The 21,566-nt window shown below is 34.8% G+C and overlaps 1 protein-coding gene across 14 annotated transcripts in view; it reads right to left on the bottom strand.

The window, feature by feature from the left end:
* Positions 1–21,566, bottom strand: part of rbfox3b (RNA binding fox-1 homolog 3b) — a 307,431-nt gene that overhangs the window by 153,653 nt on the left and 132,212 nt on the right. For all 14 annotated transcript variants that reach the window (XR_009269999.1, XM_058769587.1, XM_058769580.1 and 11 more), the window contains one exon: positions 15,773–15,850. Coding sequence is in view for 12 of the 14 variants with exons in the window: in XM_058769580.1 (XP_058625563.1) it covers positions 15,773–15,850 (78 nt within the window). In the remaining 2 variants the exon portion in view is untranslated. The remainder of the gene's footprint in view (positions 1–15,772; positions 15,851–21,566) is intronic.

Raw genomic sequence — 21,566 nt, 5'->3', positions numbered from 1 at the left:
TTTAGTGTATGTTAAGATTAATAACTAACATTGTGTTTCACACACTCATGAAAAACGTTCTCTAGTTTCTTCATTAACTTAACTACCTCTCTCAGTACTGTGAACATTGTGACACAAGGTGAAAATAAATAATTAATTAAGTACTTCTGTTTGGCATTATTTTCATATACTATGTATAAATGTATCAGTTTATAACAGTCTTTCACCCATACTTTACTGTCTACACTCGACTGTCCAATAAAAGGGGGAAGAAACAATCCTCAGAAAATAAAAAAGGTAATAAAATAGCACAAATAACAGTTTCAGAAATGAAATAATGTTAAAAATAAGAAAATATACACAACCCGAATTCCAGAAATGTTGGGACGTTTTTTTTTTTTGTTTGTTTGTTTTTTTTATTTGAATAAAATGAAAACTAAAAGACTTTCAAATAACATGAGGCAATATTTTATTCACAATAGAACATAGGGAATATAACAAATGTTTAAATGGAGAAATTTTACACTTTTATCCACTAAATGAGCTCATTTGAAATTTGATGGCTGCTACAGGTCTCAAAAAAATTGGCACGGGGGCAACAAAGCGCTGAAAAAGCAAGAAATTTTTAAAAGATTCAGCTGGGAGAACATCTAGCAACTAATTAAGTTAACTGACATCAGGTCTGTAACATGATTAGCTATAAAAGGGATGTCTTAGAGAGTCAGAGTCTCTCAGAAGTAAAGATGGGCAGAGGCTCTCCAATCTGTGAAAAAGTGTGTCAAAATATTGTGGAATACTTTAAAAACAACGTTCCTCAATGTCAAATTGCAAAGGCTTTGCAAATCTCATCATCTACAGTGCATAACATCATCAAAAGATTCAGAGAAACTGGAGAAATCTCTGTGCGTAAGGGACAAGGCCGAAGACCTTTGTTGGATGCCCGTGGTCTTCGGGCCCTCAGACAATACTGCATCACTCATCGGCATGATTCTGCCCAAGAATACTTCCAGAAACCACTGTCGGTAAGCACAATCCGCCGTGTCATCTGCAGATGCCAGCTAAACTCTATCATGCAAAAAGGAAGCCATATGTGAACATGGTCCAGAAGCGCCGTCGTGTCCTGTGGGCCAAGGCTCATTTAAAATGGACTGTTTCAAAGTGGAAAAGTGTTTTATGGTCAGACGAGTCCAAATTTGACATTCTTGTTGGAATTCACGAACTCCGTTTCCTCTGGACTAAAGAGGAGGGAGATGTTCCAGCGTGTTATCAGCGTTCAGTTCAAAAGCCAGCATCTCTGATGGTATGGGGGTGCAAAAGTGCATACGGTATGGGCAGCTTGCATGTTTTGGAAGGCACTATGAATGCTGAAAGGTATATAAAGGTTTTAGAGCAACATATGCTCCCCTCCAGATGACGTGTATTTCAGCAGGACAATGCAAAACCACATACTGCAGCTATTACAACAGCATGGCTTCGTAGTAGAAGAGTACGGGTGCTGAATTGGCCTGCGTGCAGTCCAGATCTTTCACCTATAGAGAACATTTGGCGCATCATTAAACGAAAAATACGTCAAAGTTGACCACAAACTCTTCAGCAGCTGGAAACCTATATCAGGCAAGAATGGGACCAAATTCCAACACCAAATCTCCAGAAGCTCATAACCTCGATGCCCAGATGTCTTCAAACTGTTTTGAAAAGAAGAGGAGATGCTACACCATGGTAAACATGCCCCCGTCCCAACTATTTTGAGACCTGTAGCAGGTATCAAATGTGAAATGAGCTCATTTTGTGCATACAATTGTAAGATTTCTCAGTTTAAACATCTGTTATGTTATCTATGTTCTATTGTGAATAAAACATTGGCTCAAGTGATTTGAAAGTCTTTTATTTAAAATTGTATTCAAATTTAAAAAACGTCCCAACATTTCCGGAATTCGGGTTGTATTAAAAAGTCAATTTATCACTATACTAAAGATTGACTTATTATCCTCATTGATTTTATACTCCATTACTCCCTCTACAGTAAATGTGTGCCGTCATTATGAGAGTTTAAACAGCTGATTAAAAACATCACAATAATACACACCACTCCAGTCCATCAGCTAAAATCTGGCTAAAATATGGGTCCTCTATCAATAGCATTCTACAGTGAAAAAGTAATCTGGTCTGAATCAGGAGAGAAACCTGCACAGATCAACCACCACAACATTTCTAAACAAACATTTTGATGTGGAGCCGCGCCAGCGCTTGTAACCATTAGTCTGTTCAAAGGTGTTAGATTTTGATGTGAGAGACAACAGGAGATGGACGTTTTCACTTGAGGAAGTGTTATTATGGATCTGTGGGGGGTTTTTTTTGTTTTGTTTTTTTTATCCAGAAGTGAAGGTTTGAAGTAAAAAAAACATAAAAAAAAAAAAAAAAACGCTTAATGGATTTGTTTCATACAAATACACAGATTTTGGCTTCACAATACATTAACTGATGGACTGGAGTGGTGTGGATTACTGTGATGATTTTATCAGCTGTTTAGACTTTCATTCTTATTGCACCCATTCACTGAGAGCGAGTTAATTTTTAGCTAATTACATTTTTTGGGTGAACCATTCCTATGAATGCAAATAATTATTTTTGTTAGTATTATACTGTAGCTAAATATTCTTCTATTGTAGCTTTGATCTTCGTAATATGCATTAATGCAGGTTCAACAACACTGATGTATGTCATAATCAAATAATATTCATTCTTAGTTATTTTTTTGTGCAAAATCCAAGAATAAATTAATGCTTTGACCTCAGCCGCCGTAAAATGACCCATCGGATCTCAGAGATCTTCTCCCTCCCGCAGGAGGAAACTTTCTGTAATGAGATGGGAACAATCTGTCGATGCTCCGGCTGCCATGTTGTGTTTAATGGTATCACAGATTGTGCAAGCCAAGCGTTACTCTACAACAATGATGCTGACGCAGACAGACAGATGCCAAACGCTGATAGTTACGAGGCTCTCACTCGACACGTGCAGATAAAACACACCCACCATGGCCCGTGACAGCGAGCCACCGTTAATCTGATCCACCGACCACCTTTGATGAATAATCTGAGCACGCTAAAGCTGATGAATGACTGGAAAGAAGAAAGATGGAGATAAAGAAGAAGTGATGGCAGACGGATCACCGATCAGACACAGATATCATACTAGTATAAGTCTAGCTCACATTACACATTAATCTGGTCAAGAAACGCCCATTTCCATTAGAACAGATCATCTGACTGACATGAGAAATCACCAACTATAGTTCACTTTATCCATCTAATTTGTAGGAGCGAGTAAATCTGGAGTCAAATAAAATCTATCGATCAAGACCATGAACTAGAGATCTACCAATTATTTTATAGCAACCGATACAATATCGATTATTTGAATGTTTGTGTGCTCCACAACTGATATACTGCGCATAACGGATATTTATTTATTGTTTTTTGTTTGTTTTTGACACATTGTTTTGACACTTGTAAACTTGTTTTATTTCCAACAACATGCACTCATTCAAGGCTCGTTTTAATTTCTATAGTTACATCTTTGGGATATGACTTGACATCTCGACAGATGCGTGACTGAGTTGGTTTTGATTTCGTAGCACCAAACTGAAACTATATCAAGCATTTATTACCTCATTTGTGCATTAATGGCAGTTATGCTAAATAAAGTTATGGCAGTCTTGCGTGCAATGCTAAAAATGCCCAAAAGACGGTGTGGATCATGTATTACAAAACCAATATCTAATTATGGAAAAATGCTTAAATATCGGGAAAAACTGTAAAACCGATTATCGGTTGATCTCTATCAAAAACCAAACCAATGATTTTTCATAACTTTCAAACAAGGCTTTGTACAGTCAACATTAAAATATTGCTTTTGCTTTTCTATAGTTAAAAATGACAGATTATTGGGTATCGATCATTATTGGCCGGTAATTACTTCGTTCAAACTCACAAACCGATCTCATGCTGATGGCGCAAAAAGATGTGCACCAGCCAGAGTTGGGTATAACGCATTACTCAGTTACTGTAATCTAATTACTTTTCCTGGTAACGCAGTAAAGTAATGAGTTACATTTGAAATTTATGTAATTTGATTACAGTTACTTATGTCAATAAAATTACGTTACTTAAGTTACAAATGCAGTGTTAAAAAAAAAGAAGTAAAAAATGTAATAAATCATCAGAGAATGCGAGCTAAAGTGAGAGTCCTACAACATTTAGATGCAATGAAAGGTTGCCTATCATATTTCAAAATGTTGCACTCGACATATTTTAGTCTGACATTATGGTTTGGGAAAAGTTCAACAAGTGAATGTGTACAAGTTTATGTCACAGTAACACTAATAAAGTAAAAATAAATGACTCATCAGAATGAGATCATCATTTGGATTAAACCGCTAAAATAACTTTTTTTTTAGTAACCCAACACTGGCACCAGCCATGAGGAGATGTGTCTAAATGAGCTGCAATTTACACTTTTAGAGAAAGTCACTTTCAATTCATATGTGCATAAGATATGATGCACAATGAGCAATATTTAAAAAAAAAATGATTCTAATGGATACTACAAATACAACAGTTCATACTGCTTGAACTACTGAGTAGACATAACACTTTTAGTTTTGAAATTATTAATAAACATGTAACTTTATTGTAAAGTGTTTCCCATTTGACTGCAGGCTATTATGTGAGTTCATGTTGTTACAAATAGAACCTAAAAGGCACAAAGTATGAACATTTAATGTCAAACATACTATACAGTATATATTCTTACAAAGTTCAAATGAACATTTTAGACAAAGCCTTGAACAAATGAAACAAGTTTTACTCTATATGAAAACAAGTTTGACAGAGAATACGGTCAGTTGTCTGTAATATGGTGAACTAATGTAAATTATTTTTCTGCTAAAAACCATTGAATGTGCACATCTCTTATTATTCAAGCTGTAAATTTTTGTCATTGTATAGAACATTTTTACGTGGTCAGCGCTCAATTTATATAAAATGGACATAAGAGTCAAAAGCTTTTGTGTTTTAAGTTGATTATTTGTTGTATTAAGTTGTTGTATTTGCATGTTTTTTTTTTATTATTATTTTGTCTATATTTCATTATTTAAATGTCTTATTGGTTTTTATATAGAGAAATACAGAATTTCAGAAATTCACTTATTCAATGCTTTTATTTATTCATGCTTTTAACTTATTAATGCTTTGCATTAAATGTTTATTTTCAAATGTTGCATATAATCTATATAATTTAATATAAACTAACTATTAAACTACTGACACAACCTCTCAAATCTTATTGCTTATTCTGACCAGGACACCACAATCACCTGCAAGCACTCTGAGAAAAAGACACTGTCCTGTTTGAGGGAGTAATGGAGCTTGAGAGAGAATCAGAGAGTGATGGTGAATGATCACATACAGGAATCCATTACGAAGAAACGAGCGTGATTCAAGATGCAAAAGCAGCACATATTAAAGCAGCTCAGAGCTTATTACATGTTCAGTTTCACACAGAAACCAATTTACTTCCCATTGATCGCTTTTCAGGCAATTAGATTTCCATCGACACCAGAGTGAGAGAGAGCTTGGGTCAGCGGCGCTGTCGACGCTTCAGACGTGCGAGCGTTTCGCCCGGCGCTCGCTCCTTCCGGATAACAAATAACTCTCCGCCGCGCATGAAAAACTCGCCCAGCCTCAGATTATGTATCCGTCTTTATTTCCGATATTAGCTCTTTCTTTCTGCAAACTTGGCTGATTTTCTAAATTGCGTGTTATCGACTGATCCAGGCAGGGCCTGCGGGGCAGCACGTGGAGCCGCGCCAGCGCTTGTAACCATTAGTCCGTTCAAAGGCCCGGGCACAGATCCACCGTGGCCCTTACCGCTGCAAACGGAAACCCCGATACCCCAGAACCACACCGGCTCAGAGATCTGACCCATGCCAGTCGCTCAAGGTCAGAACGGGACACACGCGAGCGTTCAACCACAGACTGAACTACCCGAGCTGCTCCTGAGGATTGACGCTGCGGTGATATCGGGGTATCCGTTTCCCCGCGGGTCCCTGGGAAAAGCCGATCCCAGAAACTCACGTTTCACATTCGGAGCGCCAGAGCTAATCCAGTAAAGTTACCCAGAGGAGGGTTTTCTCGCTCTTCCAGACCTCATGAGACTCAATGCAGGACTCGTTTACATATCAATTTATCATAGATGTTTCTTCTGGAGACACAGGCTTAAAAATGAGTCAGTAGGTGTTGTACATTAAAATGAATGGGAATAGCAGCCCGGATCATTTCATCTTGGGAGAATTTGAGCTATTATTAGATTCTGAGCTCATTAGTAGCCATACATATTATTTACATATGGCTTGTACATTTGCATACAAGCCAAATTGCATAATATGAATATACTAACAAAGAAATTGCATATGCACACCTTTAGAAACTAGAAAGTTATAGTTATCTTTTACATTTACATTTAGTCATTTAGCAGAGGCTTTTATCCAAAGTGACTTACAAATGAGGACAATAGAAGCAATCAAAATCAACAAAAGAGCAACAATATGCAAGTGTTATGACAAGTCTCGGTTAGCCTAACGCAATACGCGTAGCAAGGTTTTTGTTTGTTTGTTTTATGAAAGAAACCAAGTAGAATAAGAAAAAAAGAAAGCTAGTGTTAGAGGGTCAGACACAAAGAAGACTAATAGATACAAAGAAGACAGATAAATAAAATAGAATGAGAATAGAGAATGCTAGGGTTAGAGGGTCAAATAAAGACGGAAGAGATGTGTTTTTAGCCGTTTCTTGAAGATGGCTAAGGATTCAGCTGCTTGGATTGAGTTGGGCAGGTCATTCCACCAGAAGGTAACAGTTAATGAAAAAGTCTGTGAAAGTGATTTTGTGCCTCTTTGGGATGGCACAATGTGTCGTTCACTTGCCGAACATAAGCTTCTAGAGGGCACATAGGTCTGAAGAACTGAATTTAGGTAAAGGGGTGCAGAGCCAGTGGTGGTTTTGTAGGCAAACATTAATGCCTTGATTTTTTTATATTTTACTTTTATACGCAAATATATAATTACCTATAATTATAAAAGCCTATAATACTCTATTAAATATGTATTTTACAGTAAATGTAACATAACTTTTATATAAAGTTATATGTTGCATTAATTGTAGCCTACTTACAATATACTATTACATACATATTTTAATTCTACCTACAATATACTTAACTTGTGCATATTTTATAAAACATAATAATAATAATCAAATTAGGTTGATTTGTGTAGAATAACGAAACTCCTGTAATGCAGGAGACTTCAGCAAAACTTAAATTCGCTCTCATCATTTCGGTCAAGAAGAAACTAAAAAAGGAGAAATTAAAGATTTCAAGTGCAATTCTTCTTTGCTATGAGTGAAGCTTGTACACGGATGTTTACAGGTGCAGGACTTTCAACTTTAACCACGGTGGATTTTGACAAATGCCTCTGAACCCCTCGCGCTCTTCAGACAAATGTAACGCTTAAACTCAAACGCTTAATTTCCGCCTCTGTTGACTGCGAGCAGCGGCCATTAATCAGCACGGCGTTCGGGGCGCGGCGCTTGAGCATGTGCTAACAGCCAGATGCTGGCGGCTGTCGGCTCAATCCATCAGCCGTGATTGGAGAACGAAAAGGTTCAGGAGTTTTGAGTCGCGCCCACGTCGAGAGAGTAATTGCCCGATGCGGTGTGCGTCGAGGTGTTTTACCGAGACACCAACCCTCTGCTTTGCATTCTGGGTATTATTCAAAAATGCCTTGCCTTCAGATGACATTACGGAGGCCAAGCTCCGCCCCCTTCTACAAAGGAGGGGTTTAGAGTGAGGTAATGCATGCGGTTTAATAATAGCAGAGATAAAACTCTAATCACATGCAAAGAGAGACTTTTTTTTAATAATACCCAGAATTCAGAAAGTTGGCATTTTATAACAAACAGTGGAAGCACTCATTGGTTGAGATTCAAGTGGCTTTGATGACATCATCTGAAGAGGAAAGTCGTTTCAGAGGTGATGATTTTGATTGCAAGTATCAAACTAGCAAACGAGTCACTTCTACAAAGCAGATGAAAGATTAAACATTTTCAGAGGTCAAGCTCCGCCCCCTTCTACAAAGGCGGAGCTTAGATTGAGGTAATGAATGTAGTTCTGAGTGAGGTTTAATAATAGCAGAGATAAAACACTAATCACATACAAAAAAAAGACTCGTTTTTGATTAACACCTAGAATCCAGAAAAAAAGTTGGCATTTTGTACAAGATGAATAGCGGAAGCACCTATTGGCTGAGATTCAAGTGGCCTTGATGACATCCTCCAAAAAAAGGAAAGTCATTTGCTAGTGTGCTAGTTTGATACCTGTAATTCCTGTGAAATCAATATTGACTATTCTTTACCTCTGAAGCGACTTTACTCTTGAGGTGATGTCATCATGGCAACTTGAATCTCAACCAATGGGTGCTTTTGCTGTTTCACTGGTATAAAAGTACAACTTTTCCCTATCAGTTCCTGAGGCATAAAAAGGAATCCTGACTGTGAAATATACAGTACAGAAGTTGAACAGGTTGTAAATGACGTTTCTTGTTGATTCAACCCCATGTTTTTCAGGGAAACGGTCGATTAATTCATTAAAGTCAGTCAATTAGGATAAAAGCATCTGCTAAATGATTGCTTGCTTCCTTAAAAGAGCTGTGTTAGCAATTAAGAAGCTCAATTTGCAGGGCTCTATAATTGTCCAATCATGTTGCGTCCTCTACTGAAATGGATTCTGATTGGCTCATATGGTCTTGTTTTCATTAGCAGCAGCAATGAAAAAGCCAAATTTGTGCTTCCAAAGCAATTAAGATAAAAATGCTGAACTTAAAAAGTGAACACCACTGAAAAAAACAGGCCAATGTGAACGATATGTGAAATGAATGTGAAAATAATGATTATGTGAGTTCCGGGAGAACATGAAACATCTGTCTGCAGCATTAACACCAGTTTCACTGGTTTGAAGCTCGCTATTGATTGTATGTGGACTCAAAGAGATATTAGTTTTCCATACAAAACGTTTTTTGTTGGAAGGAAATTGATACCTCTATTCAGCAAGGATGTGTTAAATTTCTCAAAAGCCACAGTCAAAGTCATTAATAATGTTACAAAATATTTACATTTCTAACAAATGCTGTTCTTTTGAACTTTCTATTTATCAAATAATCCTGAGAAAAAGTACCATGGTTTCCAAAAAATAGGAAGCAGCACAACTGTTTTCAACATTGTTGATAATCAGAAATGTTTCTTGAGCAGCAAATCAGCATATTACAATAATTTCTGAAGAATCATGTGACACTGAAAACTGGAGTAATGATGCTGAAAATTCAGCTTTGATCACAGGAATAAATTACATTTTAACAGATATTCAAATAGAAAATTATTTGAAATCATACTATTTCACAATATTACTGTATTTTACTGTATTTTTGATCTAATAAATGCAGCCTTAGTAAGCAGAAGAGAATTTGGTTTGCTTTGCACTTACATTTGCTTTATTCAATAGAATAGAATAGCGGAGAGAGCCGAGCTGTTTGCATCGGTGTGCGTGGACACGTGGAGCACCGGCTGCTTGTTACCGGTCACCTCCGTTTGTGGCGGACCACGAGGTCGGCGTGTAGCAGGTCACAGTGAACATGATCCGGCGCACAGCGTGACCAGAGAGCACGGACGAATACTGCTGCCGCTCATGTTTACCAGACTCAACTCTGGCCGCGGGCCGTGCCAGGCATATAAACATCTCTCACGAACACCGGAGACACAGAGCGGCTTCCTCAGATACTCACACACTGACAACAACAACTGACCACGAGTCAACATGGATGGACACAAGGAAACAAGCAACCAGGTCACACCAACACCACTGTGATAAATATCTACTGCAAGTTGGGGGTCGGCAAGAAGTTTATATTCTGAATCTGGAGGAAATTTTATGACTCACATAAAGAACAAAACAAGCAGTTATCAGTAAATTAATTTCAATTTGAAGAACAAAACAGACATCTCAGCTGTCAAACATTAAAACACAAAGACAAAATCCATATAAAACAGGCATGTATACAATAGGAAACTACATACTTCTGAAGATGACAAACTAGGGGCTTGCGGGTAATATTAGCCAAAAAAAGTTATTGTACGTAACTAAAACCACAAAAACAAACAAACAAACAAAAACTTATTTTATTTCATCTATACACTGAAAAAAAAAAAAAAAAAATGATACTAAGTTTTTTTTTTGAAAGGTAAGTGGTTGCAAACAATTTATTTTAGCTACATTTAAATAATAATAATTAAATAAAAAGTTGAAAGTTAGTCAACTAAACTTGTTTATTTAAATGTAGCTAAAATAAATTGATTGCAACAACTTACCTTAAAAAAAAGTAGTAAATTCAACTAAACTTTTTTTTTCAGTGTAGTTTTTCCATTTCACATTTTCTTTTAGGTTAACTTTGAAGTACTAAAATAATTACAACTAAACAAAATGAAACTAATAAATAAAATAAACAAAAAAGTTCATAATTACATTTCTATTTTCACTAATTTTAGTTTTCGTAATTTTGCTGCGTTTTTGTCTTTTTTTTCAATGTATATTTTATTATTATTAGTTTTAGTTTATATACTTAGCAGCTAGCTAAAAAAAAACATTTATATTTTCACTTTAATTTTAGCTAGTTGCTAATTAAATAAACTAAAACTAATAAATAAACACAATCAATAAAAAACTACTAAAATGGCAAATGCAACAAACTAACTGGCACTAACTAAAACATAAAAATAAAACCCAATTCCAAATATCAACAAAACTATAATAGTATATCAGTGAAATGACACTGCAGCCAAACTCATTCAACACACAAAGACTTGAGATGCACTAAATTTATTCTCGCCTGCTATAAATTATGAATAATGTGCAAATTAGGATCCAAACTAACTCATTTTTAAAACCAAAGTTACACTGGATTGCAGCATAACACTTCAGAGCCCTTCATGAACTACTGTAGACTTTCAGGCATTTACAGAAAAAGTAGAGTCAAATATAATTACGTAACTAGATTAACAGCTCCACCTTTGCTCAGGAACAGATTTGCTCCCATGTAGGGTCGCAGTCCTGTTCCTCAAACTGCACATGCACTTACAGCTGAAGCATCTCATTAAGACTATATGTGAACGCGTGAGAGGCCAGGAGCACAGAGCCAGACAGGAAGTCCGTCCGTCACATTTAGAGCACTTACATCCAATAACCGCTCCATTATTGGGAACACGATCCCATGATGAATGTTCTTTCATTCTGAAGCATGTAAATGCTGCTGAAGCTGAACCTGGGTGACAGAAAGCTACTCACACATGCTAATCTATCCGCTCGCGCTCAACCAGAGAGGTGGAGAAGACTAGTCCCTCCGGCTGACCAGCTTAACTAGTTTCACATCAGCTCGAATGCTTTCAGACATATGATGTGTTTTAATTAGGAAACTCGTATCTAGTGACGTGACTGCAGGCCTCAACAGCAAAACATCTCTTTAAAGGGTGAAGCTGTTGCATTTTTAAATGGAAGAGTTTGATGGGACATTATGTACTTTTAAAGTTCTGTGGTAAAACACTTACTGAAAAAAGACCCTTTCAATCTGGGAAAAGAGAACACTGCAAATAAACATAAATAAATAAATATCCTATTCTTAACCAATTCTCTTTTTTTCCCCCAGATAAAATATCTTCAAAAAGTGAGATAACTTGTTTTTTAGAGAATGCATGTTTAATGTACTGCATTTAGATTTTTTTTTCACTTGTTTCACTGTGAAACCCAACAAGTTAACTTAAATAGTTTGAAGAAACAGCTTGACTTAGATTATGTTAAAAAAGTAATGTGAATGAGTCCAAATAAATAAATAGAAATAATTTAATGTTTAGTGCCATTTTTTGCATGTTTTAAATGTGTATTTAGTTCCCAATTTTTTTTATTTCAATTTTAATTATTATTATTATTATTTTATTAATTTATTTTTTACATTAACTCATTACATTAAACTAACAGAAAATGAGAAATGATGCTTAGACAACTAGCTGAAATAAATTAAATTTTTAATATTTGAATTTAATTTCAGTTAATGTTTATTTTACTTCAAGTAATATATTTTTAAGGTTTCATTTTTAGTCAATTATACTAACCCTGACTCCAACACACTGTGTAGCTAAAACAACTAAATTGAGTAAAACAATTAAAATTATAAAGAATAATTTAATTTGAATTATCTAACAGCAACTGCACATATGCATGTACTTGCAAACAGTGTAGTTTTTCAAATAACACAACATGCAGTATAAAACATATTAATCTTAATCTATTGAGCTCACATGACTATTTTTGTGTTAAATGCAATTAACTGGTTTCATTTAGTAAATTTCACTAGTCCAGTGAGACGAAACATACTTGCAATTAAGGTAATTTATGAAAACAAGTTTAAATATCTCATGCTGCTTCAAGTAAAGTTAACTTGTAATCAAGATTTAAATATTTGTATTATAGTTAAAGGTGGGAAAGAATCATTAGAAACCAATTTACGAGAAACGTTCCAAACGCACATCAGCACTGAAGAAAACGTCAAGCTGCTGAATGAACTCCTCAGACAGCAGCGATGTGTGACTGACTCAGAGGAGAGAAACACCAGCCGGGGTTTCCCTGCATCCCTCAGCCTCCTCTAAATGAAGAACAGAGAGAAAGCTTTGGGCTGAATGAGAACGTCTCAGTGCTGCAGTGGCTGTGAGAGCAGATTTATGGGGCCCTCTAATGGGCTCTACAGAAAAACCCCACTGTCAGCACGGCTCTCCATCCACTCCTCTTCACACACACACACACACGCACACAGACCGAGAGGTTAAAGACACACAGCAGTATGACACAGCGCTGGATTCATGGGTCAGGAGCAGCTACACACTCAGGTGGAGTTCATCATATTTTCCGTGCTGATTTAATAGGATAAATATGGAGAATTCTGCTCACATACTAAAATCAGAACTGAAAACACATCACATTTGCCAAAACTATGTGCACTTTTACAAGTAAACTAAATTAAGTGTAAAAAGTAAATGAATAAATAATTAAATAAATGCAAGTGTACTTCTACACACACACACAAAAACAAAACAAAAAAACAATAAATAAGTGAATGAATTAAAAAAAAGTGAATGAACAAATGAACGAATGCTAGTGATCTAAATAAATAAAACAATAGTGTTCGACAAGTGAACTAAAGTAACTTTTAGAATGTGCTTTTAATACACAAATGCTAGTGTACTTCTTCATGTAAACAACATTAAGCATAATAAATAAATAAATGTTGATTAATAAATAAATAAATATTGCACTTCTACAAGTAAACACAATTTTAATTTATCAAAAAAATGAAGTGTACTTTTACAAGGTCAACAAAAATATATATTTTCGTTATAAAAACCCGCATTCTAATAATAAATAAAATACAAGAGAAGAACTATGAGACAAAAAGATGATTCTTGCATGAATCATACATATTTACTGTATAAACTCAGTATACATATAGTACATATATATATTTCTCAGTATATGTGAGTGTGAAGGCAGCTTCAGTTTAATGAATAAACGCTAGAGTTTCCTTATAAACACAGCAGTCAATAGAACAAAGGAGTATAAATCAAGCTCTGCTGCCTGCTGACAGATATTCAACACCATCAATCCTGAAAAACACACACTCAGAAGTAACACACTGCAAGTATGCGCTGCTGTTGTGAGTACTCAACATGTTCCTGCAGCAACAGAGATGTTATTGCGCTACAATATGAACTGCTTTCTGAAATCAAGCATATGTAGCCAGAATCTGTCTTTATGCAATAAGAATGCAATGCAATTAACACCAGGGATGTCAAACATACTGCTACTTTGATCCCAAATAGATTGAAAACAAAGACACACGAACTCAATTTGGTTACTGAATTTTAAATCGATTTCATTACTGACGGTTTACTGGCGTGCATACTTGAGAAATACATGCAATTAATTGAGAATACTAGCATGCACTTGTTAATATTCATATAAATGAATGTAATTTAATAATTTATTGATACAAATAAAGCAGTGTTATTTTATATCATTAATAAACTATACTATTTTTAATTACATTTTATTTTTATATTTTTGTTTTCATTTTAAAATTAGTTTTAGTAATTTTGTGTGTGTGTATATATATATATATATATATATATATATATATATATATATATATATATATATATATATATATATATATATATATATATATATATATATATATATATATATATATATATATATATATATATATATGGTACAACTGATAAACTACTATATGTATGTTTTTTCAGTTTAACTTTAGTTAAACTTTTAATAATTTTGTGGTGTGTTTGAAATTTTTATTATTATTTTTTTTTTTTTTTTAATCTGTCTACATACTGTAGATTTTATTAAGTTTTAGTTTATTTACTTTCAGTACCTTTATCTAAAATGAGAAATGTTGCCTTGGCAACTACAGTGGTGGCCAAAATTATTAGAACACCTGACAGATCTGAAAATATTGACCTTTTTTGCCTCCAAAACATGATTTCATTTCATAATGTTCATGAAACTTGCAGATGGTTGCTCTGAGCAAAACAAATATCGTACTGTTTTTATCCACTTTTGACTTCAATATTTGGTATGTCCACCTTTCACAGTAATTACAGCAGCACATCTATCTGGCATAGAGTCGATCTATTTCCAGATAACTTCAACACTAATTTTATCCCATGCCTTCTGCAACTCAAGCCAAAGGCTTTCCTTTGAATGTACAATAGATCTGTCCAGTTTTATTTTCTAACTCACCCCAAATTTGCTCGATGGGGTTGAGCGCAAGTTCGTTTTATGGGTATTGCAATGGCCAATTCAACAAAAACAACTGAAACCTTAAATATGCCAAGTGTTTTAATAATGTAATAATTCCACTGTAGTTGAAACAAAATATGTTTGTGTGTATTTTATTATATTTCAGTTAATGTTTATTTTATTTCAACTAATGAAAATGTTTTATTATGATTTTAGTTTTAGTTAACAATAATAATCCCGAATAGCATATTAGTTTAGCTGTGATATTAAAAAGAACTGTGAAATTTCATTAACTACTAAAATATGGTGACATCCCTAGTTAGCACAATTAACACAATCAATAAAAACAAAATAAGCTTCTTTATTCTAGTATTGAAATGTCAAGGCAACAACAAACACCCTCAAAAACAGAAAGTGTGTTTGTGAGAAAAAGTGTGTGCGCAAAGAGTGAGTTTAATTGGGTTTTGAGGCCAAGTAATAACCACTTAAGTTTGCAAACAAGCTCCTGGTAGTTTGATAAATGTGCTTAATTTAAAAATAACCTTGTTACTCCGATTTAAGCAAAGAAAAGCAGGGAGATTTTGAGCCTATTTACAGTTATTAAGCAGCCGATGAGGGCGACAAAATGAAGCCTGTCCAGATATTCACTACAATTCATCAATTACTCAAATGCGCAGAAACCTTCGGAGGGATCCGGCACATTTCCCCGAGAGCCTGGACACACCGGAGGGCCGAGAGGGATATTAGCTGATCCGTCTTACAGAAAACCTCAGCACAGTTCACATGCAAATGCAGCGTGCGAGTGTTTGCTCTCCTCACTGACCTGTCCAGAGGGGAATATCCATGAACTGAGCGGCTTTATGAAGAAGGTCTCTGTGCTCCACACACACCGTTCCTGATCCTGAAACAAACACACACACAACAGGGATAAATCATGTGCTTTAAACCACATGCACTGAATTATTTGCACTACTTTTCAAAAGCTTGTTTTAAAGTCTCTTCTGCTCACCAAGGCTGCATTTAGTTGTGGAAAAAATACAGTAAAAACAGCATAATTGTGAAATATTATTACAAATCAAAACAACTAGTTTATATTTTCATATATTGTAAAATGTAATTAATTCCTGTGGTCAAAGCTGCATTTTCAGAATCATTACTCCAGTCTTCAGTGTCACATGATCCTTCAAACGCATCTCTACTGAAGCTATTTACATGTCTGACCAGTGCTAAACACACACCAAGACCATGTGTCCAAGTTTTGTGTTTCTCATGTGTACAATGTAATAATACTCCTGCATTATGTGAGCTGAGCGTCACTTTGCAATGCATTTCTGTGCACTAATGTTTCGTGTGACGGAGGCTGGCGTGAGGTCGTTGTGCACATCTCCTGCTCTTAACCCCTTAATGTGAGTCATTAATCTGAACATGGCTTATTTGAGCAGCCGTCACTGCACCCCTGAACACACAAAACAAAACAATCCAGCCCTGCTTCATAATCTGACAAACACAAAGGAATAATACTCCCAAAAATGAAAATTTGCTTAAAATGTACTTATCCTCAGGTCATCCAAGATGTAGATGAGTTTGTTTCTTCATCAGATTTGGAGAAATGTAGCATTCCATCACTTGCTCAATGCAGTGAATGGGTGCCGTCAGAATAAGAGTCCAAACAGCTGATAAAAACATCACAATAATCCACAAGTAATCCACACCACTCCAGTCCATCAGTTAATGTCTTGGAAAGAGAAAAGCTGCGTGTTTGTAAGAAACAAATCCATCAAGACATTTTTTTTTTTTTTAAACTTCAAAAAGAGAAATCTGCACAGATCAAGCGCTGTCAGAAAACAGTTCTGAACAAACTGTTTATCAGCTGTTTGGACTCTCATTCTGACGGCACCCATTCACTGCAGAGGATCCATTGCTGAGCAAGTGATGCAATGCTACATTTCTCCAAATCTGATAAAGAAACAAACTGACGGGGAGTACATTTTCAGCAAGCTTTCATTTTCGAGTGAAGTGTTCTTTTAACATTCACTGCTCATGGAATATGAATGCATTTACCAACATTAAAAATGACTGCAAACATCATCTCGTCAGGTGCAAAAGCCATCTTCATGAACAAAACTAGTCTATAATAACTATAAAACACACTTCCTCTAACTGATTAAAAATACATAATGCAGAAATCATCACTTGACAAGATGCCCCAGATTCATCCCGAGCTGCAGAAACTCTTCCAGCTACAGTATTTCAGAAAGTCAAACTGGGTCACTGTCTGCAGGTTATTTGAGGAGATTCACACAAACAGAAGATACACCAGGTCAGAAGTTCATCACCTTCATTGCTCTCAGATTGAATATTAATAACATTGTATATTCATAGAATTTCAATCATAGATGTTGTGTTTCAGTAAACAGGAGCTCTCATGTGAACAGAAGGAATTGTGTGAATGAGAAGGAAGTGCTTATAAAACAGACCAAGATCGGATCAGAAACATCTGAAGATGCATACACCTGTGAGTTTATTCTATTGGATTCTACAGTAAAGAATTGTTTGGTTATGGGCAAATTTTTGTAGACATTTAAAAGGCAACACAACATGACCATGACTATTAAATACGTCGCATTTTAAATTATAAATAAATAAAAAAGACAACGATGAATAAATATTTATACAATTTAAATAAATGAAAACTGAAAATGAAATAAAAATCTAAAGAAAATAATAAAGAAAATGAAAAACAAAGTTAAAAAAAAAAAAAAAAAAAATCAACCAATTATGACCGATCAAATTAAAAAAAATTATATATATACAAAAAAAAAAAAAAAAAAAAAAATTAATAAAATAAAATGTAAATAAAATAACAATGAAGTTGATCACAGCGCACGTGTGAATTACACAGCTGACATGTGAAACTATGAAGCCCTGCAGGACATTATGAAAAAGTGTTTCATCGATGAGAATCATATTACTGTGATAAAGGACAGATTCACGGCTGGACCGCATCGATTCTGTCTACGGCTGCGTCCCAACACACACACACACATACACACACACACACACACACAGAGACAGCGTTAATGAATCAGCTGCTGCACTGTCAGCATGTGTAGAAGACAATGAAGACTCATACTGACACTAGAACTTTTGTGTCCTATATGTGATGATTAAACAGAAACACAATCATCTGTCTAATCCAGGACTGTTAATACAAAACTTCTGGCATTACACACCCAAACACAAGCATTCTGTACATTCACATGACTGAGTATAGGCTAAACGGAGTCACAACATCAATGTTCAATAAGTGCTGAGTCTTCACAAATAAAACCCAAACCATCAGGAAACCTCCAGAAATGATCAAATATAACAGACTTGGGTTCTCTCTCTGCTTCTCTCTCTCTAATGTCAGTACTGGAGCTATTAAAATGTGAAACTGCTTCACACACACACATGAACATGAGACTCCTGCAGTGTTGAGTTCACACTAACCTGATTCGCACCTTAATAGAGACAGAAAAATAAATAAATCAATAAATAATCATTGTAACCAGCTACTACTTACTGTGTTCAGCAATAAAACTGTGGTATAAGACACCACTTTTTTTTTTTCCATAAGGCATCACAACAAACGCATACATAATAAATAAATGCTTAAAATAAAATAAAATAAAAAATAAAGTAAAAAATAAAAACATCAAGCAAAAATGAATGAATGAATTAATTAATTAATATAAAATCAAGCTAATTTAAATCTTTTTGGAGAGAATTTGAGAAAAATATAATTGAAAATGTGACTGATCTTGAAAATGTCAATGCCAAAATTGTGTAATAAAATACAATTATTATCTTACATACTAATTGTCTTAACATATTTAAAAAATAATAAAATAAAAACAATAAAATAAATAAATAAAAAATGAGTATGAATGGATTAATATAAAATGAAAAAAAATGCATGCACACAACATGCATACACAATACAAATAAACATTTGGATATAAATATGAACATAAAATAAATTCAAATTCAAACAAAGTAAAAAAAAAAAAAATTTTTGAAGTGAATTGAGGAAAATGTGCTTAATTACCCTGAAAGTGTCAATGCAAAAATGCATAAAAAACAAAATAATATAATTATCATACATGAGTTTCATAAATATACCCAAGGAATATATTAATTATAATTAATAATGCATGCTGCTTTCTTTCCTTCTTTGAATATGACCTGGACATGTTCGTGGCAGCTTCCATGAGTTGTACCCATTTTTGTGGCATGTTATTGAGAGAGACAGATCTCTTAATGAAGGGTGATTTCAGAGCTGTCCATTCTTAAATTAATTACAACTGCTCGGATAACAATGCAACACACACACACACACACACACACACACACACACAGAGAGAGAGAGCTAGTGCTGCTCCATCCTAATCGAATTACTGCCAGTCTTTCTGGATTTCAATTATCTGCCTTGTATGGGACACAGACACACAGACACACACAGAAAGAGAGAGATCACAACACTAAATTAGTCCTAATGCAGAGGTACGGAGTGTGTGTGAACACGTTTCTCACAGACACACATACACACGCGAGTGCAGCAGGGCTGTTCTCAGCAGTTTAGTAAGAGTAGTCGTGTTTCCCCTCAGGATCCGCTTCCAAAAACAGCATTTATGTCCTCATCAGCCTGTCGTCCTGGTCTCTGCGTCCTGCGGGAGCCGTTGAGCTGCAGGTAATTGAAGATAATAAAGAATATTCACCTCTGCAGCTGCAGACTCAAGAGAACAGCGCTGTTTTACAGAGACAGACGGAGGACTGCAGCGCCATCTACTGACAGCAATAAACACCCGCCGTCAGACCCTCTAAATCCTGCTTTACATCCTTTGTCCACACATATTACTTCCAAAAAGCACTGGTGTAATTCATTGTTTATGACACTATCATAATAGAAGAACTGTCATATTTCAATGTTGAAAAATTGATTTTGTCTGTCAGTTAGTTGTGAAGTCCAACTTTTCCTCAAAGTACATTAGAATGCGAAATCATTCAGTACCATTCAAAAGTTTGGGGTCTGTAAAATTTTGTATTTATTATTTTTTTTAATTTAATTATTTTATTTATTTATTCATTGATCGATTGATTGTAAGAAATTAATACTTATGATATGCATGATTTAAATTGCTCAAATTACAGGAAAGATATATTTATTTTATTTAAATTTTATTTCATAAAAAAAAAAAAAAAAAAATCTTTTTTTAACTTTCTATTCAAAGAATCCTGGGGGATAAGCAGATAAAGTAAATAAATAAATCAAATAAAACAAGGAAACACAATCATGATAAATATATCCATTATTATACAAATATAAAAAATAAAACAAATTTAAATAAAATTATAAATAAGCAAATAAGAAAATAAAATAAACAAACATGAAAAATACAATGTAAATAAAAGCAAATCATGTTACAAAAGATTTCTAGTCCAAATAAATGATGTTCTTTTGAAAATGATATTTAGCAAAAAATCCTGAAAACTTAAATGCAGTTTCCACAAAAATATGAAGCAGCACAACTGTTTTCATCATTGATAATAATCAGAAATGTTTCTTGAGCAGAAAATCAGTATATTAGACTGATTTCTGAAGGATTGTGTGACACTGAAGACTGGAGTAATGATTCTGAAAATTCAGCTTTGATCACAGAAATAAATTAAATTTTAACATACATTCAAAGAGAAAATAGTTGAAATTGTAATAATATTTCATAATATTACTGATTTTACTGTGTTTTTTCTCTGTTGTTCAGCCTGCAGTTGCTCTGTTTCTCCAGCAGATGGCTTCACTACGATACAAATCCAGCTTGTCCCATTTCTCTACATGAGTGTATCCTGAAATAACCTCAAACCCCTGCAGGACTCATCCAACACCAGATACCTTCATGCTATACCATGGCATTGAAAGATTAGCATATTCTTGCAGCATGAGGCCAGAGAGGCTTTCAAACATCACAGTGGGTTTTATGGGTGATTCATCTCAGATCAATGCATCTGAGGACAACAACAAACAAAGAAACAAACGGTAAAACAAGCTCAACAACCACCGGTAGACCTGATAATATGACACAGTTAACTTGACACAGATCAAGTTATGCTTCTGTGGCCCATCACACCATTTCTATTACTTTAAATGGAGCTACATGACAAAAAAAAAAAAAAACTGCTAGTTATGTTTAGCCAATTTCAAATAATTATAGAAACAGTAAGAAGCAGTGTCTGGAAAAAAAAAAGTGAACTGAAACTTAATGTTCATTTTATGGCTTCAAAAAAAAATGTAATAAAATTTTACAGTGTAGAAACACTGATCTATATCTTCCACCCCGTATTTCCTAAACTCATAAATATTTATGATTCATGACAAATGAGCTCATTAACATAAAACCACCCACGTACTACAGTGTGAACTACACAAATACACACAGATCAGCCAATCACAACAGAGCTCACTTACATATTCAAAACTCACAGAATATGAGTCCTTTAACGCTCTAAATTCAGTGAAAACAAAAAGACAGAGACCGTTGCTGATGCTCACATGTACAAACGCACACGCAGCATCTCTC

Source organism: Onychostoma macrolepis, chromosome 03, assembly GCF_012432095.1.
Source record: "Onychostoma macrolepis isolate SWU-2019 chromosome 03, ASM1243209v1, whole genome shotgun sequence".
In the NCBI taxonomy this organism is placed as follows: domain Eukaryota; kingdom Metazoa; phylum Chordata; class Actinopteri; order Cypriniformes; family Cyprinidae; genus Onychostoma; species Onychostoma macrolepis.
This window is presented reverse-complemented; position numbering and strand designations above follow the sequence as displayed.